General features: G+C 41.9%; 1 protein-coding gene across 1 annotated transcript; it reads right to left on the bottom strand.

Annotated features, from left to right (window-relative positions):
- Nucleotides 1–1,020: 1,020 nt before the first annotated feature.
- On the bottom strand, nt 1,021–25,593 carry LOC132026800 (cytochrome b-c1 complex subunit 2, mitochondrial). Its single transcript, XM_059415093.1, has 14 exons — nt 25,460–25,593; nt 24,125–24,208; nt 23,875–24,024; nt 23,355–23,419; nt 21,847–21,903; nt 21,486–21,610; nt 18,904–19,001; nt 15,552–15,609; nt 12,942–13,037; nt 12,421–12,620; nt 9,192–9,272; nt 6,867–6,943; nt 2,654–2,807; nt 1,021–1,295 (listed from the first exon to the last, which is right to left on the bottom strand). Exons 1-14 carry the CDS (start codon nt 25,490–25,492, stop codon nt 1,212–1,214), a joined length of 1,362 nt encoding a protein of 453 aa, XP_059271076.1. The 5' UTR covers nt 25,493–25,593; the 3' UTR covers nt 1,021–1,211.
- Nucleotides 25,594–27,007: the final 1,414 nt, after the last annotated feature.

Below are 27,007 nucleotides of genomic sequence, written 5' to 3'. Positions count from 1 at the left end.
CCCAGGCTGAAAAGAGCAAGGTTCCACCTGTATCGAAAGCTCCCACCCAGGCTGAAAAGAGCAAGGTTCCACCTGTATCGAAAGCTCCCACCCAGGCTGAAAAGAGCAAGGTTCCACCTGTATCGAAAGCTCCCACGCAGACTGAAAAGAGCAGGGTTCGACCTGTATCGAAAGTTGCTTAGGAGGCAGTCTGCAAGTTGGTGATCACATAAGCATCTATCTTGAACACACCCTTTTGTGCATTGCTCTGTACAGGTTTGCTATACTTACAGTAATATGTGCAGACTTCACAATTCTTTCTCAAGTGCATTGTAATGCCTTCAGAGACCTTCTTCCATGTGGTAGCCAAACACTGCCCTGGGGCCGGCCAGGCCTCCCCACCTTATTCTCAAAATAGCAATGTCATCCACATCCTTCCCACACTCCCTTCCGAGAAGACTGGCTCATCTTTTACAGAATGCAGCAGAGGAACCCAGGATCGGAATGCATGAACATAGAGAGAATTTCACTTTTTAAGGTAAGTATCACATTTTTATTTAGATATTTAGTTTCTCTTGTTTTGCAAACTTCAGATGCCCTACTTAAAGTAAGAGATGTATTTTTCTGGCTGGTTGGTCACATAACAATTTTTCCCCCCTTTTAGCCCTAAGAAACAAAAACAGATGAGCGAGAGGAAGAGGAGAAAAAAGACAAAACTCTGTGACTCAAGTGAAGATAAATCTGACATAAAATGAGGCAGTGGGAACACAGGATATGACTATAGGGAATTTATATTTTTAGGAAATAACTCTATTCCAAAAAAGACAGAAAGGGGGTAAAACCCAACTAATTATTCTGACCCAAGAGGACAGATTTTTAAACTGGTTTTATCTCTAAAAGCCATCAATAATTATTTTAATTTTAATAGTTTCCGATGCTTCTGGACTTTATTATTATGTTCTTGTTCTCCTTTACCGCATCTAAAACAAAGAACTCAACATACAATAAATACTTGATTACCAATAGCAAAGATGCAAGAAAAACATTTAAACAGAATGTTTTATTTACTTTAAGTCAGCTGGGGATAATTACCTGTATTTATATGTTAAGACATTTCACCTCATTGAAAAACAAAAAGATAAAATGTTGTATTAGAGATCTTTGACTTTCATGTGTTTGCTGCTCTGGGTTGAGAACATGTTCAGCTCTTCCCTGCAAGATGTGTTTCAGTATCACAACTCATCAACAAAAGGTGTGTGGCCCAGATTTCCACTTGCTGCCATTGACTTCCGGCCAGAAACAAACTTCTTTGCAGCCTTGAAACAAACAAACAAACAAAAAAAAAAAAAAAAAAAAAAAAAAGAAAAGAAAAGAAAAAAGTTAACAGAGATAAGAGAATGCATTATCCAGTAGACAAACTTATTTACCCCATTATTTCAAGAGCGTGTAGGATGAGGCATCCTGAGCCAGCAGCTCTGTAAAACCTCTTGTGAAGTTAACTAGAGGAGAGGGCTGATGCATTATTTCAGTTTGGGACACTGTAAGAAAATAAGCTTGGGTGTTCTGATGAATGTTCCCTCCTACCTGTGACTGAGCAAGTGTGATGCTCCAGATCGAAGGGTAGCTGTTAAGGGGGTGGGGGCGTAAGGAGAACCTCACTGACACTGTGAAATAGGACAGAGGCAGCCTCAGGCCGGGCAGTACTCTGCTGCTTCTGTATTATAACAGCAAATAGTCTGAGCCAGCCAGTAAAAATACTGTTAACATAAAAGTCAAACTTTCTCCCACTGTGTTCCTTATGCCACTGTATCAAGACCAGAGGCCGGTGGTTTAGGTGTACCACGACGAACAGCAGCCCCTGTGTTCTTTAAAGCCAGCTTCTTCACGGAGACACAGTGCTAGAGGCAGCAGAGACTGGGACATGACGATCGTATACAAGAGGAGGAGACCCATTTGGAAGAGTGTGAAAATGACGAACTTAGGGGCCAACTGAAATCGGGCCAAGACTACTACCTTAAAATAACCTGTTTCTTTTTTCTATTCCCACTGTCCCTACGTAAGGCAGAGCTGTTGGTGAGAAGATGGCGGAGACCTCTACAATGCAAGAGGAGTTGACATTTTTAATATAGAAAGAACTGGGGAAAACCCACTGATTTTGGATTTATTCTGTAGTTCATATATTTGTTAGGTACAATAGAGAATACAAAAAGGTATAAGACGTAGTCCTTGCCCTCAAAACAACTGAATCTCACAATAATATATGTTAAAAAAAAAATACACCAATAGCAGGAGGAATGTCTTCGGCTGAGATGAACGGAAATCCCAAGATGCTGGGGCGTGCAGGACGGGCACGACAGAGTTTATTTCTTGGGAGGAGAATCACATGAAAATCACATGAAATTGCCACTATTCAACTCTTCTTCACCTTTTGGAACTTGAAATGGTTTCATCTATTGGTACTTGAGCTGAATGAGGAAGCTACACGCCGAGCTGACAAGGAAGCCATCTGCAGGTGTGGCGGCAACGAGCCCCTCCCACCACCGCACCAGCCAGGGAGGCACCAAACGTCAGGACAGGGACGTACACAGCCCAGGGGAGCTTATGCATGCCTTCTGAGATTGGATCACTAAGGTCAAATTATTTGATGTAGAATCAGAAGTTTTTATTCGCTCACGTTTACGACATCGGCGTCAGCTACGGAGTCTATCTGCTGAAGGACTGTGGCTGGCGGCGTGTATGATCCTGCACCCAGTGCCTGGGACCCGACTTCATCCAGGAACCCCTCAGAAGACTCCACTGACATTAGGTAGCCAGCTTTCAGCTTGTTCCTGTCCAGTAAAAGGTATGTAACTAAGGCAGAAGCAGTTTTATAAGAGCAAGGCAATTTGAAAGTATGTTCTCAAACTCAAACCAAATAAAGTATGTTTTCAAACTCAAACATGTTTTGGTAAATACACAGATTAACAGCCCTGGAACCTTACAGGGCTAAAGGCCTCCATTCTGCCTTCAGTTCATCAGTTATGTGATTATTTATTTAGAAAGCTGTCAATATGAGCTTATACTGGAATCCCAACAGACTGCCTTCCGATTTTAGACTAGAACTTAAGGCTACCTTAATGTGAAGTTTTGATTAGTGAAGTTATTTAATAACTCTTGCCTCCAGTACTTTTCTGGTGATGACTTTAGGTATTTCTATAAAAGCAGAACACCTATGTGGTCTCTTAAACACTGTCCACTTAGCAGAATACTGTGTGCTGATTCTCTTATCTACCTGCATCCTCCAGGCCCATTTCTACACTGAGATTTGTCCAGTGAGGGTGGGGCATGGCTGAGAAGAAAGATGAGGACAGGAGAGGGCTTACATTCTTTGCAGCTTAAATACAGCACAAAGCATGAAAGAAAAATCCAATTCATAATTCTCTCAGAAAGAAAATGGGTGTTCAATGAGGCTCTCGAGTAACTGAACTCTAAAATAAACGACCCTTGTTTGGCACTCTGTAGCAAGACTTGCATTTACACATAATCATAATTTAATGCAGCAATTTTACCACAGTGTCCGCTTAATTTAAAAAAGATTTGCCCCCCCCCCCCCAAGAGAGGGAGGGTGGGGGAGAAGGAGAAGGAAAGAGAGAATCTCAAGCAGGTCCTACATCCAGCACGGAGCCCAATGAGGGGCTTGATCTCAGGACCCTGAGATCAAGACCTGAGCTGAAACCATGAGTTGGATGCTTGACCAACGGAGTCACCCTGGTTCCCCAAAGATTTTTACCTCTTCACTCTAGGCAACAGACTGGTGGCTACCAGAGAGGAGGTAGGTGGGGGGATGGCTGAGAAAGTGACCGGGGTTAGAGGGCACCGGCTGTGAGGAGCACTGGGGGATGCATGGAAGTGCTGAATCACTGTACTGTACTCCTGAAACTAATATTACACTTCATATTAAATAACTGGAATTTAAATAAAAATGTAATTTTTTTTTTACCTACAGTAAACTTTACCAAGAGATTGTTAGTTTGTCCCTTCACAAATGACACCTTACTTTGTTTCTTTCAGTACAGGAAGACTAATAAGAACATTACAAGAAAAAGTATCAACTCCATCAAAATGGCAGAAAACAAACATTTCTCAGTATTAATAACTGAAATTCTATTTTCTACATGTTGCCGTACCTTATAAAAACTGTGCTACACTTAAAGAAATATATTTTCTTAAATAAATTAGATTTGAAACAGATTTTTCTTAAGTAAATCCAGTGTTTCCATTTATTCTTATCATGTTTTGTTTGTGGTGCAATCATGCAGAACTGCATCCTATTAACCAATCCTTTGTTCCATGTACCTATTACTTAATAAACTGTACTGCACTGTTTAAGAGATGCAATTTTTAGTGTGTTTAGTGTAACAGAAGTAATTTTTTTTTTTTTAAGATTTTATTTATTTATTTGACAGACAGAGATCACAAGTAGGCAGAGAGGCAGGCAGAGAGAGAGGAGGAAGAGGCTCCCCACGGAGCAGAGGGCCTGATGCGGGGCTCGATCCCAGAACCCTGGGATCATGACCTGAGCCGAAGGCAGAGGCTTTAACCCACTGAGCCACCCAGGCGCCCCCAGAAGTAATAATGTTAATGGAACAATTTGAAATGACCAGGAAGTTGTTCCTTCCTGGGTTGAAATTTGCCTGTCATACTTCCTTTGTGGGCAACACTAAACGATCATGAAGACAGTGTGAGTTTCACGATTCACATTTTGAACTGTCCTAAATGGATGGAATCAAATTTAAGTGTTTTAAAGTGCTGTATGAAAATGCAAGCTGATTTCTGGCTTGGTCCAAATTATGTCTTTTTTGTTAGAGAGACTTGGCAAACTACTCAATGAGAGATGTTGCTGGCACTCCCAGTGAAAACAGTGGGCATTTAAAAACCACCAAGAATCAGACAGATATTTCAATCTTTTAATCAGATACAGTGATCTGCAGGGGATACCTTCCAAGAACCCCAGTGGATGCCTGAAGCCATGGTTAGTACCGAACCCTATATATACTGTTTTTTTCCTAACACACATACCTATAATTAATTTATAAGTTAGACACAGTAAGACATTAACAACTAGTAATAAATTAGAACAATTGTCCTGCATCGGGCTCCCTGCTCAGCAGGGAGCCTGCTTCTCCCTCTCCCACTCCCCCTGCTTGTGTTCCCTCTCACTGTCTCTGTCAAATAAATAAATAAAACCTTTAAAAAAAAATAGAACAATTGCAACAATATGCTGTAATAAAAGTTAATGTGTATAATTTAAAAATAACTTATTGTCCCATACTCCCCTTTCTTGTGATGATGTGAGATGATCAAATGCCTACGTGATGAGATAGAGTAAGGTGAGTGATATAGTTGTGTTGTGACACAGTATTTGGCTACTAATCACCTTCTGACACCTAAGTCAGAGGAAGGACGATCTGCTTTCAGACCATAGCTGACCCCAGGTAACCGTGGAAAGTAAAACCACGGATGGTGGGGGGAGTGGTGGGGGAAACAAGTTTTTTTTTTTTGGTCTATCATATCAGTAAAGAGGTTAAAAAAAAAAAAAAAGAAATTGCCAATGGTTAAGGCAGAATAGGCACTCTCATATACTGGTGGTGTGATTATAAACTTGTACAACCTTTCTACACTAGGACTTTGAAATATAAAAATAAACATATAAACATTCACATATATTTGAACAGCTTTTGTGATAATATTTATTATAATATTTATTAGACTCAGCTGGAAATCTATACCAAGAAGATAGTATGAAATACAAGAACGTTTTAAGACCAAAGATACCTTTAATTGTTTATATTTCCAACCATAGGAAATGTCCAACAAGTATATTTGGATACACCAGTTAATACTGTTTATAACGGATTTTTAGTAATCTGAATAAACGGAAACAACAATATAATGGTAAAAAAAGAGGACTCACTGGTACGGAGTAACAGGTCATTTATTTTTTTATGTGTTTCTTATATTCAAATTTCTACAATAAACATGCTATTAAAGAGGATATAAGGGAGCGCCTGGATGGCTCAGTGGGTTAAGCCTCTGCCATTGGCTCGGGTCGTAATCTCAGGGTCCTGGGATCGACTCCTGAGTCCTGCTCTCTGCTCAGTGGGGAGCCTGCTTTCCCTTCTCTCTCTGCCTGCCTCTCTGCCTATTTGTGATCTCTCTCAAATAAAGAAAAAAATCTTAATTAAAAAAAAAAAAGGAAGATTAAGTATATATAATAATAGTTAACAATTATGTTTAAAATGTATAAAATGGGGGCGCCTGGGTGGCTCAGTGGGTTAAAGCCTCTGCCTTCGGCTCAGGTCATGATCCCAGGGTCCTGGGACTGAGCCCCGCATGAGGCTCTTTGCTCAGCTGGGCTCTCTCTCTGCCTGCCTCTCTGCCTACTTGTGATCTCTGTCAAATAAATAAATAAAATCTTAAAAAAAAAAAAAAATGGTCAGGAAAATAAGCAAAATATTAACGATCTCTAGGTGGCAGGATGTGGGTGTTTCCCATTTATTTATTTATTTATTTGTGTGTGTGTGTGTGGGGGGGGGGGGTTTGGTTTGTTTTTAAATATTTTATTTAGTTGACAGAGATCACAAGTAGGCAGAGAGGCAGGCAGAGAGACAGGAGGAAGCAGGCTCCCTGCAGAGCAGAGAGCCCAATGCGGCTTCGATCCCAGGACCCTGGGATCGTGACGTGAGCCGAAGGCAGAGGCCTTAACGCACTGAGCCACCCAGGCACTCCTTCCCTTTTCTTTTAAATACTCTTCTGTACCTGTCAATCCTTTTGGGTATATGTCACAATAAAAAAACAAAAAACTTGCAAACAGTTGAAACAAAAAACACGTTAATACTGCAACTTACTTGGCAGCTTGGACGTCTGCATTGGAAAGGTTTCCTTGAGCAATCGTTTTTACTTGGCTATAGGCAGCCTTGATAACCTAGGATAGACAAGAGAAAGCTGGTCATTTCTGATCAGTGCCAGAGACTCCTGAAGTAATCAAATGCCCCTCTACAGAGGTAAAAACACAAGACGTAATAAGGTTGGTTCCAGAGAAAGAGAACAGTGTCCAATTTGGGATTCTTGTCACTATGTGTTCCTTATTCTTCCAGTGTTCCATGAAGCAGCCGTTTGTACCTCAGTAATAGCCCAAGTAGCAAGCTATGTCATCTATTTATTTATTTATGGTGGGCAGCAAAGCAAGGTTTATTGAGCGATAGCAAACTTTATAATTGAGTGATAGTACAAAGCTCCCAAAGAGGAAGGGAAACCCAGAGGGTTGCCTGGAGCCAAGCTTTTTTGAAAAATAGTGGCAGAGCATAGAGAATGCCAGGATGGTTTAGGAAAAGCCATTCCTAATGCCCTGTAAAGAATAAATACCTCTAAAATCGCCCCAGACTCTCAAAGCATCATGGAATTAATACTGCTATCCCTTACTACTCACTAAGAAGAAAGCACTAATTGACACAGAGCTGATTTACAAAGCTTCTCCCTGCCTGGGATGTCAGAGTCCAGAAGGATTCAAGTTCCTGTGATGTGGGTGGGCGTTTGGCAAATATTTGCTGGATGTGGAAGTTCATAAAACCAGTCCATGATTTTCTCCATCCCACCTTGGTACCATCCTGGGTCACTGACCTATCCCTATTCACCTACATTCTGGGACCTTCTTTCCCTGCACAGCCACACCCGACTTGGATGTAACCTGAATATGCCCTCTCTGTGAAATCCTTCATTCCACAACCCCTGGCCTCAGTCTGTAATCACACAATCCTTGTTCCACTTCATCAAGACCTTTGGTTCCTTGAATTGTCTCCTTTGAATCAAGTCCCCTAGCTTCAGTTCTCTGGCCGAGATCCACGAATCACTCCTCAGTCACTCTCGTCAGGGTGCCCCACTCTCTTGCCATCTGCCCACACCTCTGACCTGCCCACTCTGCAGGCTTCCAGCCCTGAATCAACCCTATGACCAGCCCCCTCCACTTTCCCATCAGAAATACTACCGAAGAACAACTAGGAAATGACTAATACATGACGATATGTGTAGTAAGTGTTGTACGTGACTATGGTGGGAATCTGTGGTTTCTCACCTCCAGGAGATACCCTGTTGAAGCCCATTCTGTGTGTATCTACCCATTCATTTCTCCCAAACCTCGTCAGTTCAACTTTCCTACCTTCTCCTGCTCTCAAGACATGACCGCCTCCTCCCTCACTGCGATGTACTTCCCCATCTTGCCTCCAGCAGCCTTTGTGTGCGAGGCTAACATGTCCATTTGTACTCTGCACCCTACCCGCTCACGATTTTTCAGACCCAATCCATTGATCGTTTCCTGTGTTCTGTATCTGTTCCAATCTTTCCCTTCACATTTCTTCTCATTCATTCCTCAACACTATAAATTTTAGCTCACTTCTGACACTCTGGTGAAAACTGAAATAATACTACCAGTGATGTCCTGGTTTGCTGTAACCACCAGGGCTCTCTGGTAATTAACTGGATGTTAATCCAGACTGGATCAAGATGGTGTTAACCATTCTCTTTCCCGGCCTCTTAAAATACCAGTTTCTCTTCTTCCGTTCTGGGCCACTTCCGCTAGTCACTTGATGGGACTCCCAAGTGGGAATTGAAGCTTCAGTTTTCTCCTACAGTCTTCCACACACAACCCTGACTTCAACACGATCTCTACGTTGAGGACATGTATGTAGGCCTTGGTGTCACTGGAGTTCTCCACGGACATGTCCCAGAGAGACAACTCAATGCCACCTGCCCAAACAGAACCAAAATACCTAGGAGAACTTCTTCCCTCTTTCCTGGAAGCATGAATAAACTTTTTTTTTTTAAATTTTAATTTTTTTAAAGATTTTATTTATTTATTTGATAGAGATCACAAGTAGGCAGAGAGGCAGGCAGTGGGGTGGAAGCAGGCATGGAAGCAGGCTCCCCACTGGGCAGAGAGCTCATGCAGGGCTGGATACAAGGATCCTGGGACCATGGCCCGAGCTGAAGGCAGAGGCTTCAACCCACAATATTTAAAATAAACATTTTTAAGTTGGTTCTAGGCAGACACATGGTAATGATATTACACTATACAGAGCTCTGATCAGTCATGGCTTTCAAACACTCTCTCTTTTTTTTACTAAGAACATGTTAATGGAGGAAAAACTCTTGGGAGAATTGGTGAGTTTGCAACTTACGTCTCCAGCTGCGGCAGCCTGCGAGTTGGTGTAAATCCCAAAGGGTGCAGAATCCGAGTAACTGGCGTTAAAAGCGGAAACCTGAAATAGAACGAAATTTTACTGGATGTCATTTTACCAGGGAAAACAGGGCCCAATTTCCCAAATAGACCAAAGCCTGGGACCTTCCCGGTACAAGCGAAAGAGATGAATTACGATTTCACGTAACCAGTTCTGGCAAGGGCCGCAGTGTTTTGGATGTGGGTTACTTCTTTCAAAACCATAATGGTTTTAACATTTTTCACTTAAATCTTTCTAAACCAGACTGCTCACTTTACTTTTTTGCTGGTATTTTCTAACGTTCTTTGATGATTAAAGGTTAACGTTAACTAGGGTGATCATTTCACAATATTGAGAAATATCAAATCATGACACCCTACGTCACCCTACTGTTATTGTGATAACAGTATTATCACAGCGGCAGGATGGCTGAAGGGTACACACACTGTGGGCTTCAGTATCAGACAAGCCCGCTCTGTTCCCTCTGCTAGTGCTGAGGGCCCCTTTTTTTGCCAATTCACTTACACTTCTCCTACAGACGAAAGTCAAAGGGCTGGGGGAAAATGCTCAGCAGACGTGACCAGATATCCAAGGTAGCCGCAAGTTCAGCCTCAGGACTGGGTATTGCTGTCTGCAGTCTGAGCAGAGTGTTATGCTCCCTGAGGACAACAAGAATGCTCAGTGTCGTGTTTCCCAGTGTTGATGTGGACGCTTTACACAAAGATCACCTAGGCTGTTTTTAAAAGTACAGACTTTCCAGTTCCTCTAACAGATCCCCACAGATGCAATCTGGAAAGCCGCATTTCAAAAATAATTCCAGGTGATTCGTAGGCATGTTAAAGTTGGAGAACCACGGGCTTAGCCCATAGAAGGCGTAAGAAGAAATGTTCTTTAATGATTTGAAGTTTAATGACCATTTTGAGACTATCCTATTCATATCTCAAATTTCCGGCCAAATGCTCAAGTAGGAATTTCCATTAAATGACATCACTGATCAGAACTGAACTGCAGCCACCCAAAAGCATCCTTAACATTCAGAGGTAAAGAGTAGTATGAAGAAAACAGCAGCATGAGCGAGGAAAGAGGAAACATAGAGGGAATTCAAAAAGCAGCAGCTAAATGTGATAAAGGACTAATTTAAGATAACGGATTTCAAACAATGCTCCAGGGAACGCCAAGGTTCTACGGAGACAATTCCAAGGCATTCGGTGACAAGTAAACATTAAAAAATTTCCTTAAAAGGGAACATTTTTGGTTTAGCATTGCAGCTGGGAAACTGTAGGGGATGAAAAAGGTTCCTCTGCTTTAAAAAACAAAAAAAAAAAAATTGTTTTTTTTGAGAACCATCATTTATACGGTACCTGGGTGGCTCAGCGGGTTAAGCCTCTGCCTTCGGCTCAGGTCATGATCCCAGGGTCCTGGGCTCAAGCCCCGTATCAGGGCTCTCTGCTTGCTAGGGAGCCTGCTTCCTCCTCTCTCTCTCTCTCTGCCTACTTGTTATCTCTACTTATCAAACAAACAAACAAACAAACAAACAAATAAATCTTAAAGAAAAAGAAAAAGAAAAAGAAAACCATCATTTAAGAGAGAAAAACCCTCTAAAAGCCTGAGATACAGGAGAACCATTTTAGATTTCTAAATCAACATGACCATAATGAACTCTGCTCAAACCAAAAGCCTGATTTCTGGCCTGACACCCACACATACACCATACACATCTGTTTTGTGAATGAGATGCCTACAGGAAAATCACGTTGTCCTTAAAATAATGACCGGTGCCCCTACTCCCTGCGTTCCTTTATAATAAAACTTGTGATTCCTGCCTGTATGCTAATTTATAAATCTTTTGAGCTTTTACAAAATGTAAAAAGTAAATGATCCTATAAAAACTGTTCATCCTCCAGAGCACTTTCTTCCCTGTGAAGAGCATGTTCCCAGGAGCGCCTGGGTGGCTCAGCGGGTTAAGCCTCTCCCTTCAGCTGGGGTCATGATCCCAGGGCCCTGGGATCGATCCCCGCATTGGGCTTTCTGCTCAGAAGGGAGCCGGATTCCACCACTCTCTGCCTGCCTCTCTGCCTACTTGTGATCTCTGTCAAATAAATAAATAAAATCCTTAAAAAACAACAACAAACAAAGGGCACGTTTCCTGGGCAGCTGTCCTGACTTGAGCTCTAATAAAACTCTTTCCTACTTTTAGAGATTCTTTACGTTTTGTTCATTTTGGATTGACAGTATTAAACAGAGGAACGAAAGAGGGGTTGACTTTATTTCTACTGCTCACGGTCAAATGGCCAAAGACTACCTACTTGTGCCAATGTACGGTTATGAAATCATGAATAATATTTAATCCTATAATGCAGTATATTTGTTGCCTTTTAAAGGTTTACTATTGAAGGTCATATTACATTGGGCAAACTGGTCACTCATTAAAGCAGTCTGCTTGCCGATGTTTTTTTCTTTTAAGTATCATTATTTTGAAAGCTTTAGCACTTTACTCACTGTCATAAAAAGTGTGTTCTAGACTAACAGCTTTTTGTTGCATCATTTTCCTTTTTCTTTTTTAAAGATTTTATCTGAGAGCGAGCAAGCGAGTGCACACTTGCACAAGCAGGGGGAGCAGCAGGCAGAGCAGGCTCCCCAGGTGAGCAGGGAGCCTGATGCAGGGCTTGATCTCAGGACTCTGGTTAACCTGACCTGAGCAGAAGGCAGACACTGAACTGACTGAGCCACCCTGGTGCCCCTCATTTTTTCCTTTACTTAATTTCAAACCGGAGGGGTGGGTGTGTAAACAGTTTCTCCGTGTACATGCCGCACATTTGGTTGGAAAACATGAAGAGCAATGAAATTCATGAAATAGCCACAGGAACACAAGAAGAAAAAAGAAAATCCAGAAAATAAGACTAATTAGAATCTAGGGTAATGTTTAGTATCTGAAACTTTATTCTAAAGGGCACTGAAGGATGAATTTCTGATTTTTTAAGCATTCCCCTCTTTCTATAGTAGAATAACTGAAAAGACAGTAAGTTTTTTATTAGACCCTAAGGAACTAAACTCAAGCCTGGTTATCTCTTCAATTTTATGAAGATTTTCTTTGTGTTCACCTTAAATTTTAAAAGCAGATCAACAGGACTACATCATACATACTGAGCCTTTACAAACAAAAGGACAGATACTGACTATTCAGACTCACATCAAATGGCTGGTGAACTCCCTTGGCAACAGCCTGGTACAGAGAGCTGGTGGGATTGCTGCCCCTCTTGACATGTGGTCCAGCACCAAGAACATACTGGAGAACACTAAATGCATTTGCTTCCGCACTTCCTGTGGCAGCACTTTCAGCTACAAGAGCAGCATGAACAAGACTATCTCCATTCTGCTCTCGGATTTCACCTGGTGCCATGTTAAGGAGAAAGTGAGGAAGAAAGAGGTTTGTTTGGTCACCATTGGCTTTATTCTTCTGTATTCTCTATGACACAGTATTAACCCAGTAAGATTAAGGTTTTCTGTGGCCTGGTGCTCCCAGCACACCCTCTTGCTCTCCCCACCACACACACACAAAACCTGTTTAATACACAACACCCAAGCAATCTAATCCCTTCCTTCCACACAGAGTCTGTTTGGTGGTAAGTGATGAGGCCTATCCCACTCCAATACACTACTCTGATGGGACACGTCCTTCTGATAAACTGGCCTTAACAACAAAATGCTTACCTCCACGGTACTTGGCCTTCGCACCAGGTAAACCAAGCCCACCCCTCATGTTGAGAAACTGTTCTGCAACTTGCTTTAGAACAGGGTGACTCACACCTATTTCAATAGAAACAAAACAGAGCTAGAACCATAATTTTTAAAATACAAATTATAAAACATCTGTTTTAAAAATAATATGTGATTACACAATTCAATTACAGAACCAGTAAAGAAAACAAGAATCCCCCACCCCCACCATGCTCCTCTCCCAGAGATTCCATTTAGAGTTCACTAATACATACTCATCTAGAACTTCTTCCATACTTGCATGAATATCATCCTCATTTTCTTTTCTTTTTAAAATGGTGTTACTCTCTTTATATTGTTTCTAACTTGTCTTTCATAATTTATATCTGAGTGTTCTAGAGCAAACATTTAGCAGCTATAAAGAATTCCATTATATGGATATACTATCATTTATTTAATCAGTCCCTTCTTGATGGACATCAGCATGTTTCCAATCATTGGCTATTAAAACAATACTGCACTGTGCATCAAAGAACACTTTTTTTTTTTGCTAAATTGAAAATCAATTAACATTGTATTATTATTGTGTATTATTACTTCTAGGAGCAGTTTAGTGATTCTTGAGCACCCAGTGCTCATCACATCACGTGCCCCCCTTAATGCCGGCACCCAGTTACCCCATCCTCCTCCTCACTTCCTCTCCAGCAACCCTCAGTTTGTTTCCTACAGTTACAGACTCTCTTTTGGTTGGTCTCCCTCTCTGATTTTGTCCTTTAGTTTTCCTTCCCTTCCCCTATGTTCACCTGTTTTGTTTCTTAAATTCCACCTATGAGTGAAATCATTTGATAACTGCCTTTTTTTGACGGACTTATTTCACTTAGCATAATACCCTCGAGTTTCACCCACATTGTTGCAAACAGCAAGATTTCATTCTTTTTTGATGACTGAGTAGTATTCCACTGTATGTACATATACCACATCTAAGAACACTTTCAAGAGTGAAATGGACCTACAGACTGGGAAAAAAATGTTTGCAAATGATGTATCTGATGAGGATTTAGTATCCAAAGTACATAAAAAACTCTTACAACTCAAAAATAATAATAAAAAACCAACCTAATCGAAAAATGGGCAAAGGACTTGAAAAGACATTTCTCCAAAGAAGATACACAAATGCCCCAAAAGCACAAAAAGACGTTCAATGTTATTAGTTCTTAGGGAGACACAAATGGAATGAGATACCACTTCAAAGATGCTAGGATGGTCATCACCAAAAGATAGGTAACAGTAAGTGCTGGTGATGAAGTGGAGATACTAGAACCCTTGTGTGTTGGGCAGGGGGGCGGTGGGGGATGTCAAATGCTTCAACTGCGTCAGACAACAGTTACCACAGGTCCTGGCAATTTTACTTATGATATACCCTGAAGAAGGAACAGGTTAGAACAGGTGGTTTGAACTAAAACTTATATGTGAATGTTTTTATTACAATAGCCAAAAGTTGAAAACAACGCAAATGCCCAAGTGATGAACAGATGAACAAAAAGTGGTAATTGAGTATTTTAACCAGAAAAGGGAATGGAACATTGGCACGCGCTACAGTATGGATGGACTCCGAAGAGATGCCAAGTGAAAGAAGTCAGTTATAAAAGGCCATATACTGCAGAATTCAATTTACATGAAACGTTGAGAGAGTCAACTCTACAGAGACAGGAAGGAGACTGGTTGCCAGGGGCACGGAGGAGGTGGAATAAGGAGTGACTATAATGAATACAGGGTTTTTTGGCGGGAGGGGGCAGCTGATGAAAATGTTCTGAAATTAGATAGTGGTAATAGTTGTAACACCTGCCGAATAGAATAAGACTCATAGAACCGTACACTTTAAAAAGGTGGATGTTATGGCGTTTGAATTGCACCTCAATTATATGGTTATTTACAAAACAAATGAACCAAAAAACAAATCTTGGTGCAATTATTTTGTAAACCTGACCAACTGTTTCCGTAAGATAAATCCTTAGAAACAAAATCGCTGGGTCTAAATGTATCAATATTTAAAATTTTAATATATTTAAAGAGACCTCCAAAAGTATACGACTTTCTATTCCCACCAAAAAAATTTTTGGGAATGCTTAAGTTCTCCATACCCTGGTTAATACTGGGCAGTGTCAATCTTTTAATTTTTGCCAATCTCATGGGTTAAAATTTTAACTATCAGGCAAGGCTCTCTTTTACAATTACTGGCTACACACATATACACACACATTTTCCCCATGAATTGTTTGTGCCCTTCACCTACTTTCAATTACATTATACTTCTTTAAAACAAAAAACTTGTAAAAGCACTTTGCTTATAGAAATTTGCCCTTTATCGTAGATTTTTCAAATACTGTAATAAACTCAAAGCCAGTAGCTTACATAGTTAAATGTTGGATTCTGCTTACTAACACAAAACAACCTACCAATTAAGATCCTATCACACAGTGCCCGTCTGACATCAACAGAGGACGACGTTATCAAATACGGTTCAATTCTGTGCTCACGTAAACTATAGCTTAAAAAGACTGCTCTTAAAGAAACAGACTGACATGCAAGCAATTCCCAACTTACCAAGTCCAACCAAAGCCATTCTCGCACTTGTGAAATGGTTCTGAACAAAGTAATGCAACTGAGAAAATTAAGAACATTTTGTGACGTTATGTTGGTATAGATACAAAAAGCTGTAAAAAATTAAAACTGCAGGGCGACAGAAACTACTCAGGCTTAAAAGCTATTGTAGTGAGCTACAGACTATCTAGTGCTGAATTATACTGCTTTGATTTTTTAAACTATTGATTAAAAGAACTAGAACTTAATGTGGTAATGGTTACATAATGGTGAATATAGTGAAAACTACTGAATTGTGTGCTTTACTTTTTTTTTTTTTTTTTTAGATCTTCTTTATTTTACAGAGCGAGCATGCGCGCACACATGCCCATGAATTGGGGGAGGGAGAGAGAGAATCTCAAGAAGGGTCCATGTCCAGTGTGGAGCCTGACGTGGGGCTCAATCTTATGACACTGAGATCATGACTTGAGCTAAAACCAAGAGTCGGACACTTAATCGACTGAGCCACCCAGATGCCCCTCAATTGTACACTTTATGTAGGTGACCTGTATGATATGTGAATTGTATCTCCGTAAAGCTATATTGAGGGAAAAAAAGGATTAAAAAACGACCTGAAGAGGCACCTGGGTGGCTCAGTGGGTTAAGCCTCTGCCTTCAGCTTAGGTCATGATCTCAGGGTCCTGGGATTGGGCCCTGCATCTGGCTCTCTGCTCAGCAGGGACCCTGCTTCCCTCGCTTTCTCTGCCTGCCTCTCTGCCCACTTGTGATCTCTATCTTTGTCAAATAAATAAATAAAATCTTGGGGCACCTGGGTGGCTCAGTTGGTTGGGCAGCTGCCTTTGGCTCAGGTCATGATCCCAGCGTCCTGGGATCGATTCCCACATCCGGCTTCTTGCTCAGCAGGAAGCCTGCTTCTCCCTCTGCCTCTCTGCCTGCCTCTCTGTCTGCCTGTGCTTAGTCTCTCTGACAAATAAACAAAATCTTAAAAATAAATAAATAAATAAATAAAATCAATCTTAAAAAAAAAAAAAAAAAAAAAAAGCCTGAAAAAAATTAGAGCACATACTGGCCTGAATTTGAAAAAAACAAGACTAAGCTTATGACTTTTATTATGTGATTTTAGCAGATGTGAAGCAGATTTCTTTCATCTTTATATAGATTTTAAAAAAGAGTACTATTAACATTAAAAAAAAAAATTAACATTTTATAGTAGGCCTAAAACCTATCCTCAACAGGAGGACTGCTGCTCCCAAAGAGTTAAAATTGGCCCTCGGGGGCAAGAAAAACATTTTACTCCTTTTACTTATAAAACAAATATATATACATGTACATATGTAAACAGACAGATAGTGTATCTGACATTAAAAATTCACTCTGAGGGGCGCCTGGGTGGCTCAGTGGGTTAAAGCCTCTGCCTTCTGCTCGGGTCATGATCCCAGGGTCCTGGGATGGAGCCCCGCATCGGGCTCTCTGCTCCACAGGGAGCCTGCTTCCTCCCCTCTCTCTCTCTCTCTGCCTGCCTCTCTCTGTCTACTTGTGATTTCTCTCTGTCAAATAAATAAAATCTTAAAAAAAAAAGAAAAATTCACTCTGAGCCAGAGTAGAAAAAATTGGCTGAAAAGGTTCCTAGGGAATGGGTCATAATGTTGAGAATCGTTAGGCTAAGGTAATGTGACTGAATCACGTTACCAGAATTTGTGCCCTAAAGCCAATGGTGCCTACATCTCTAGAATCAGTGTGGAATCACATTTTTCCCCCTACTGAATGCTGCCATCACTCAAAGAATTCTAGTACCAATTTCTTTAGAATTTCCTTTAGACCAAGGACATGTTTAAAAATGCTAGTAACTCTGAGGTAAGCATGGTTAATATCTCAGCATCTTTCCAGAATGGATAGACGCACACCTTATTTTCTAAAAATTGAGACCCTGCGGTATATCCTACTCATAAATTACGTTTTCTTTTTTTTTTTTTTAAAGATTTTATTTATTTATTTATTTGACAGAGAGAAATCACAAGTAGATGGAGAGGCAGGCAGAGAGAGAGAGAGGGAAGCAGGCTCTCCGCTGAGCAGAGAGCCCGATGCGGGACTCGATCCCAGGACCCTGAGATCATGACCTGAGCCGAAGGCAGCGGCTTAACCCACTGAGCCACCCAGGCGCCCCATAAATTACGTTTTCTACCCTAAAAATATGCTATGGAATTTTTCCTTGTCGCTGTTTTTGAATGGCTGAGTAGTATTCCATTCCACAGATACTTAGTAAGTTACTTAACTAGACCCCTAAAGTTGGATATTTAACTTGTGTCTAATTTTTCACAATTGAAAGCAACGCTACGGCAGACATCCTTGTGAACAAATATTTTGCTATGTATGCTCTTTAGCTACCTCAATAATGTATCTTCACATGGGTGACTTTGATGTCTGAAAAATTTCAAAACTCACAAGAGGCCAGTCTTATAAAAAATGTTCATTGTTCAGGTTGAATGGTATCAGTTATAATTTTTTAAAAGCGCCATATGAATGCTGGGCATTAAACTGTTGGTTGATAAAGTGAAGAGTTTTCTAACCAGGAAATGAAACGAGAATAAAAACCTTAACTTCTGAATCATAGACACACTTTGCAAGTATTGATAATTTCCAATTTTTCTTTTAACCTTTTTGATAAAACATTTTCTTTGCAGGATGTAGGAGTAGGAAATTAAGATTATGTACACGCACCTATACTTGTAGGAGATACTCTTTGACATTGAATGTTTCACATTTTGGATGTGAAGTTTTATGTTACATATATGGCTATGATATATATGTAAAAAAGTAAGCAAAGCAAAGTAAGGCCAGGTGCTGAAGGCCAGTAAGCTAGCGAGCAGCCTGACGACGGATGGGGAGGGGACGTGGGTTCATTCCTACCTGCATACTGAGCTGTTAAAGGAAGACCTGTGGTCAAAATGATGAAATTTAAAACGTAAATACTGTTTAAAAAAGACAAACATACACAGAAAAAGGTTCAGAAGAAAACATACCCAGGCATGAACATTCAGTGCCTTTAGGTATGTGAGATTCTTTTTTTGTGGCTTGCACTCGTTTTCTGAAATGAACATGTCCATTTGTGAGAAAAACTTCTTTTAGTTAAAAAAGTTAAAACTTCTTTAGTTAAAAGTTGTAAAAGTTCTTCAGATAGATTTCAGTTAAAAAGGCAAGCTGATGGAAAAATAAAAAAATAAAGCCACCAGGTGAATTTTTAAAATTTGAAGATAAAAAAAAAAAAAAATAACGAACAAACCTAAAATGGCAGATGAATGTTCAATTTAATGTGAAAACAAGCACATTTTAAAATGTAATATGGTTTTATCAGTACCTCATCTGGTGTCACTTTTCCAATCCTATAATCAGGACAATACAGGGAATTGGCCAAGGCATTTCGGTAAGCTGCAGCATGCAGATTTTCAAGGACATCTGTAAAATAAGAAAAGAACTTTTTGCGGAAACATAATTCAAATAAGACAATGTTTTTTGAACCTAGAAAGCAACTAGACTATACAATTTTGGTCACCTTATGGCATTCAAATGTCATGAGAGCTTGAAATTTAAAAGTCGGCCTGCTGAATGTGCTCAGAAAAGTAAGAAATTATATATAACACCAGCTTCTACATACCAGGGCTCGCCTGACCACTTCTCTAATCTACCTGATATCATGGTATCATTATCATGATAATGGCCTGGGTTTCAAGTCTGAATCCAGTTACAGTTCTGCCACCAATGTACCGTGTGACCTTGGGAAAGTCATTTACCTTGAAGTTACTCCTAAGGTCTCTAAGTAATGAGGAGGTATCAGGTTAAGAAGATATATGGAGGGGCAGCTGGGCAGCTCAGTGGGTTTAAAGCCTCTGCCTTCGGCTCAGGTCATGATCCCAGGGTCCTGGGATGGAGGCCCATAACGGGCTCTCTGCTCAGCAGGGAGCCTGCTTCCTCCTCTCTCTCCGTTTGCCTCTCTGCCTACTTGTGATCTCTGTCAAATAAATTTAAAAAGTCTTAAAAAAGAAGAAGAAACATGGAAGTGCCAGTGTTACGTCCTATCGCTAGCTTGCGGGGGTCAGAGTGTACTCCTCGCTGGAGCAGGGACAGTCCCTGCTTGCCGCTTCAGTCGGTGCCTTTGCTCATTACTTGGGCAACCTCCCTAAGCCAAAACTGTTAGGTGCTGGAAATACAGAGATGAGTAAGACAAAATAAATGCCTGCCCTCAATATGTTGAGAGGGAAAAAATGGTGAAATTAGGCATGATGGGTGTGATGTGAGCACTAGAGCAAAAGAGCAGCAGGGGTGCAAGGGAAGGGCGGTGGGAATTGGAAAGAAGTAACAGAAGTAAAATCTGGAGTCTTACAGAATGGGTAGGTGTTTACTAGGAGAGTGATTAGGGAGTGGCATTTCAGGCAGAGAAAACAGACAAAGGCTTAAAGTATGACAATGGATTCCAAGGGAAATTGCAGCTGGGAAGAGAAGAAGGTAGAGCAAGAAGCAAGAGAGGTGGGCAGGGGCCAGACTGTGGAAGTTAACATATATGCTAAGTTAATGAGTTTGAACTTTATCCCACAGACAATAAGCCTTTAAAGGATTTTCATGTCAGAAGGACTGCTATAATGGCAATGCAGTAGATGGACTGAAGATGCAGACTTGGGGGCAGCCAGGAGATGGCAGTAACTATCTAGGAAGAAAGACTGAGGACTGGAGCCTCATTGCTAACAGCAGGGAAGAAGGCACTATTGACAAGTCAGTCATCTTTTCTACAATTCCGTATTTCCTTGGTAGAGGTCCAGAGTAAGGAAGATCATACTCCTTTATAAAAATAAAGTATCACTGTGAAAGAATATTAGCTAGCATCAACCAAGTTCTACTTTGCTCCAGATACTGGAGAGGCTTGCGCTCTGGTTGAGGCCCATCCTATGCAGGATCCCTGCAGCTGGTCACCTGCTTATACCTGAGTGGCCCACCTGCAAACCTTGGCTCCTACTGAAGTTGTAGGGCTTCTAAGAGCCAGAGGTGCTTATTTACTGATTTGTTTTGCTAGGCATACTTGTCAAGATTATATATTTAACATTATATAAGCACAAAATATGAACAAGAAAGTTCTTATTTTTTAAAAAATTAGAGTGTCTGCTTTGGAAAGATCCAGTAAAGTGGCTAAACAGTAATACCAGCAGCAACCATGAACTGTTGCTGGGTTTGGTATCAACAGACTGTTGAAAAAACACCGTATTCTAAATTCTGAAACAGGGACTCTATAATTAACTTACACCCTATCAAAGATGAAAAGCAATCAACAATATAAATGTTTAGAAACACTAGAATAATATAGTTAAGAAACCAGACCGGTTTTGGAAAAGGCAGTTTTAAATGCAAGCAGAGAAAAATTTCAATGGCAATATCTTCCCTCTACAAATTGATCTTCTCAAAAACCCAATTATCTTTTTTTTTTTTAAACAAGGTTTCATTTATTTATTTGGCAGAGAGAGGGAGCACACGCACAAGGAGGGGAAGCAGCAGAGGGAGAGGGAGAAGCACGCTCCCTGCTGAGCAGGAAGCTCCATGTGGGGCTCAACCCCAGGACCCCAGGATCATGACCCAAGCTGAAGGCAGACGTGCAACCTACTGAGCCACCCAGGTGCCCCTCAAAAACCCAGTATCTTATTTTTTTTTTTTTTTTAAAGATTCTATTTATTTATTTGACAGAGAGAGATCACAAGTAGGCAGAGAGGCAGGCAGAGAGAGAGAGAGGAGGAAACAGGCTCCCCGCTGAGCAGAGAGCCCGATGCGGGACTCGATCCCAGGACCCTGAGATCATGACCTGAGCCGAAGGCAGCGGCTTAACCCACTGAGCCACCCAGGCGCCCAAAAAACCCAGTATCTTAGAAGCAAGTGAACAGGATCTGAAAATGTACTTACGAGCCTGTGGATTCTGAAAAGCTACAGCTTTGTCAATCCTTAGCTGAGACTGAAGGGCAGCCACTTCCCAACGACGAAATTCTGGTGATGTGGTGACATTGAGCAGGAATTCCATTAGAACATCACTACAGAAGACATCAAGATGAGAGCTCCGAGTCAAAAATTTAAAACCAATGTCTATGCTACGTAAATGTAATGTTCTCGGTATTAAGTTTTAGACCTTGTGTAAGCACAATGTTCTACATTTCTGAGCAAGAACCCAAAACCAAAATCAGAGGTCATAGGCAACATTAAAAGACGACACCTGAGCAGCTACGTATTTCTTTAAAAGCAGGTGTCGTCAACCCATGCAGGTACTTACACATGGTCCCGCAGGCATTCCACAGTGTAGGCCATGCTTTCCCTGGTTGAAGTCACACTGCATCAGAAACAAGTTACAGTGAATTATCTAAATCAGAATAAGCTTTCCTTACATCTTTGTTAACTCAACCAATTCCTTTGGAAAAATTATTTTGAAGTATAAAAATACACATATGCATTGACTAAAATATACAATATTTAAGCATTATTTTAAGGAAGGCAACCTTGACATGTTACACATGGAAGCATCTTGAAGACATTAAGCTAAGTGAAGTAAATTGGTCTTGGAAGAACAAATAATGTGATTCCACTTTCAGGATGAACCTAGAGAAGTCAGAATCATAGAATGCAGAATGGTCACTGTAGGGGGTTGCAGGAAGAGAGTGGGGAGCTTCTGTTTAATAGCTAGAGTTTCAGTGGGGAACATAAAAAACATCGTGGAGATGGATGATAGAGATGGTTTCTTTTTTTATTTTTTTTTTAAGATTTTATTTATTTATTTGACAAGACAAGGATCACAGGTGGGCAGAGAGGCCAGTATAGAGAGAGGAAGGGAAGCTGGCTCCCTGCTGAGCAGAGAGCCTGATGTGGGGATTGATCCCAGGACCCCAGGATCATGACCTGAGCCAAAAGCAGCCATTTAACGGAATGAGGCTCCCAGGCACCTCCCCCCCCCCGCCGCATTTTTTAAAGTTAGCACTACATATTATTACTTTTAAAAAACTCATACCTTAAAAAACATCTTGTTTTTCCACAAAATATTTAACTGGAATAATCTAGTTCATCCCTTAACTGCTATATACTAGGCTCACCACATCACTAGATCATACTGTACTTATCCCACGTCCCTGAAGATGGCATTTAAATTATTTCCAGGCTTTACAAAAATAAACAGTATCTTTGCCCAGGTGGATTAAAAACTTAATTTGCAAGATATGCTCCTTCTCAATATTACTAGATTTCCCTTGATTCTTTTCTACATAGTTGTATCAATTTATTCCACTAATCGTAGAAAAAATTCTCCCTCTTAACACCGCCAACACGATACATAAATCTGACGGGTAATGGCATCACACTGTGATTATAAGTAAAGATCAGTGTTTCTGGCTTCTGCCTCTGGGAATAGATTGTTCCTATTCTTTGTCCATCCGTTTTCTATTTGCTTGTCTTCTTCTTCTTCTTTTTTTTTTTTTTAAAGATTTTATTTACTTATTTGACAGAGAGAGATCACAAGTAGATGGAGAGGCAGGCAGAGAGACAGGAAGGGAAGTAGGCTCCCTGCTTTGCAGGGAGCCCGATGTGGGGCTCGATCCCAGGACCCTGAGATCATGACCTGAGCCAAAGGCAGAGGCTTTAACCCACTGAGTCACCCAGGTGCCCCCAATAGCCTTCTTCTTGTGTCTGTTTAACAAATCCTCAATTGCCTTGATAAGACAGAAAAGTTCCCTTATAATCGAATATTTTCCGGTGTTTTCACTATTCATTTACTATTACTTATTTTTAACAAACCTTAATTTACCACCAACTGCTTCGATTCCACGGGTTATCTTGAAAGATGAAGCTCCTTTAGTAGTCTGGAAAAAGAAGAACAATTGTATTTTTAGGAATTTCTTTTCTTTCTTTTTTTTTTTTTAAAGATTTTATTAATTTATTTGACAGACAGAGATCACAAGTTGGCGGAGAGTCAGGCAGAGAGAGAGGAGGAAGCAGGCTCCCGCTGAGCAAAGAGCCCGATTCGGGGCTCGATCCCAGGACACTGAGATCATGACCTGAGCCGAAGGCAGCGGCTTAATCCACTGAGCCACCCAGGCGCCCCTTTTTAGGAATTTCTTAATGCCAAGTTGGCAAACATCACACTACATCACAATCTAATGTCTAACTGTCAATAGATTTGAAAAGAACTTTACCTAAACAGCGGGTCCTTTTTTAGTTTAAATATTATAAAACAAAACACACAATAGCTTTTCTTTTCTGTAGGATCAAGATACCACAGCATTCCTGAACTAAGGGAGATAGTAAAGATGCTTACCAAACTGGATGCAAGACGAAGCAGATGAGAGGTTCCTAAGTTGTTGGAGTCCTCATGTCTGCTGCCGGCTTTAATGAATAAACCGATTCTTGATGCAGGAGCATAGTTTTCCAGAGAAGCAATCACTAGGCCGTTTGGTAATTTGGTAAACTGTATACACAAAATAAAATGAGATGAGATCAATGCTTTTATATTACCAAAGAAAGAAAGGCCATATATGGGTTCCAGTGAGCAACTCAGTGGGACTAACCTCAAGGTCCTGAGGCTGTGAAGGCACTCCTGCAGGGGCGGCCGTGGCTTTCACTTTGGGAGCAACTTTCAGGGAGTAAAACCTCTAAACACAAAAAAGACAGGTGATACACATTTCTCTCAAGAAAAGGGTCTTGTATTCTGGTATGTCCAAGCAACAGAAGGTGTTGAGTGATAAAATAACCATGGGAGTGGGAGGATTTAGCTAACTCATTAATTCCCAGCCACTCTTAAATCTCTACTTATTTATGATTTGTAGAGCCTGAAGAAATACCTAACCCTACATGTTCATTTAAAAAAAAAAATTTTTTTTTTAGGATTTTATTTATTTGACAGACAGAGATCACAAGTAGGCAGAGAGTCAGCAGAGAGAGAGGGGGAAGCAGGTTCTCTGAGGACCCTGGGATCATGACCTGAGCCGAAGGCAGAGGCTTTAACCCACTGAGCCACCCAGGCGCCCCAGGCTAGGTAATTTTTTGTCGTGGGGAGGATATGTTTATGCACTGCAAGATATTTAGAAGCATTTCTGTACTCTAGAGGCCAGTTGGAACTGGCTTATAGGTTGTTACAACCAAAAATGTATTCAGATGTTGCCAACTATCCCCAGGGGGCAAACCCGACCCAGCTGAGATGCTTAAGTGCCCCTCCCCTCCCCTCTGGATAACCAGCGCTGCCCTGTGGTAGCACACGGACATCTGAGGAGTTTGCCCCAAGTCACTGTTTCGCTTGGGCTTGGTGGAGCCGTCTTAAGCAGCGCCCGAGGGCCGACCAGGAGGCCCTCCTAGAATTCTCTAGCAAGTCACGGAGAAAACCACGTCATCCTGGCAGGACACCGTACCAAGTTTACCACAGTGATAAGCAGCACACATGCATTAGCTCATTTCTTCCTTACAATTTTACTCGTAAGCCCCCTTAACCGCCAGGGAAACTGACGCTCCGTGATACAGTGAGAAGCAGAGGCCGGGGCTGACAGGGTGAGGGTGGAGGGTCAGGTCTACGCCGGCCCCCGGCCCCCAGGGCTCGCGGTTTCCACCTCGGGCACCAAGTGCAGCAGTGACCTTCAGAAGCTTCGCCCCCGACTCACTTCACGGCCGCTCTCAACCCCTTTCCCTACTCCCTTCAGGTTTTCCGGCGCGAGGACTCTTGCTCCTAGCACGACCTGGGCCTCGCATGCCCGACCCACCCGGCTTGCGGCCCACTTGGCCCCGCAGAGTCCGTCTGAAGGGCAGACGGAAGCCCAAGGCCCCGGAGCTCCAAACCAAGCACCCCCGGGCCGTAGCACCGTGCTGAGAAACTGCTCTCCAACCCTGACCCCATGCCCGCAGGCTGTGCTCACCGAGAGAGACCCGGCTCTGCTTAGCAGCTTCATGGCTCCAGCTCGCTCTAACCCACGGTCACGGCCGGCTGGAAGGAAAGCAAGATGGTGGCGGACGAGAGGAGTTTCCCAGCTCCCCCCGCGCGCTCTTTCCCACGGCGGCTACGTGAAGACGACTCTCTAGGCCGACCGCGCTCTACTGCTCCCTGGAGGAGGTTGGGCCAGTCCAAGTCCTTCGAGACGCCGTATAGGCCAACGCAACGTTCGGTACGGACATACTCAGAACATTACTTATTTTGCCACTTTTTGAATTCTCGTCCCGGCCCGGATATCCTGTATCCTGCACGGTGTAATCCTACTCTCCGTGTAGGACAGCCCATCGCCCCCCCCCCCCCCCCCGTCACTTTGGAGTCTCCCGATCCGGAGGGTCAAATGAGACAGCCCCTTTGCTCCAGATTCCACCTCAAACCTGCCCCGGAGCCCGAGCACCTGCCGCTCCCCGCAAGTCTGTAGAGGAGACTGGGCCCTGTAGAGCAGAGTCTCCGTATCTGTTTGCCTTTCGGAAGAGACCTGCACTTCGAAGCCGGGCATGACTGCTTCTTGCTTGCTCAAGTCCTCACTAGATCATTAGCCCTAGGAGGGGAGAGACCTTGACCCATGAACTCGCTCCTCTGACTCGCGGCACCGGCGGGAGACACGAATCGATGAATGCTGAAATCCAGGTAGTCCTCCCCCCCCCCACTAAGGTCTCTGCTCTCATGAAATTTATATTCTAGGCTGGGGCTACCTAGGAAACAAAAACCTAACTATAATTGTCATATGAGAAAAAAAGGTTTTGAAGAGTAGGGGTGTATGCCGGGGGTAACTTCTGAGCTGAAACCTGCCTATGGGGAGTCCTGTCACTATTCAGAGGAAGAAAGTTCATTTTTCCGTGACTATTAACTGTGAATTCGCCTTGTGTCAGACACAAGATTAAGGCGTGGTCTTGGTGCTTCAGGACCTTACAGTCTCTGCTACTGCAGCAAGGTTGGGAAACCAACAGCATCAAAACCATTTGGAGTTAGAAATGCAGAATTTCCATACTGAATCGAAATCTGCATTGTACAAGATTCATGTGCACATTAAAATTTCAGGAGGGCTGGTGGTGCTGCAGACATTTACAAGGCATAGACAAACTTATGTCTAGCTCCTTGGCCTGTGACTGATTTACTTCATTCCTACTGTCTAACAGGATTTCCGGTGACATCTAAGACCCGACCTGGCCATTGAGAATCAGGTGCAAATCCAATTTCTGTGCCTTCAGGGGCACCCGTCTCAATCCATACCACACTGGAGAGTGACCCAAAGTGTGGTAGACTTAACACCAATGGTGTTGAGAAGCTTCTAAGTTGTTCATAAATGAACACTGTTCCATTTCAATAGTTGTACACTGATTTTGAATCGTATGGCAAGCAAGGCTGGTAATGAGTTTCCTCTTTAAATACACTGACCAAAAGAGTAAAAGTAGGTTTAAACAATATTGAGCAAACTATAGGTGATAGATATGGCAAAAATCATGAATGTGTTAAC

Source organism: Mustela nigripes, chromosome 11 (genome assembly GCF_022355385.1).
Source record: "Mustela nigripes isolate SB6536 chromosome 11, MUSNIG.SB6536, whole genome shotgun sequence".
In the NCBI taxonomy this organism is placed as follows: Eukaryota; Metazoa; Chordata; class Mammalia; order Carnivora; family Mustelidae; genus Mustela; species Mustela nigripes.
The sequence above is the reverse complement of the archived record's forward strand: the minus strand, read 5'-3'. Positions and strand labels throughout refer to the sequence as shown.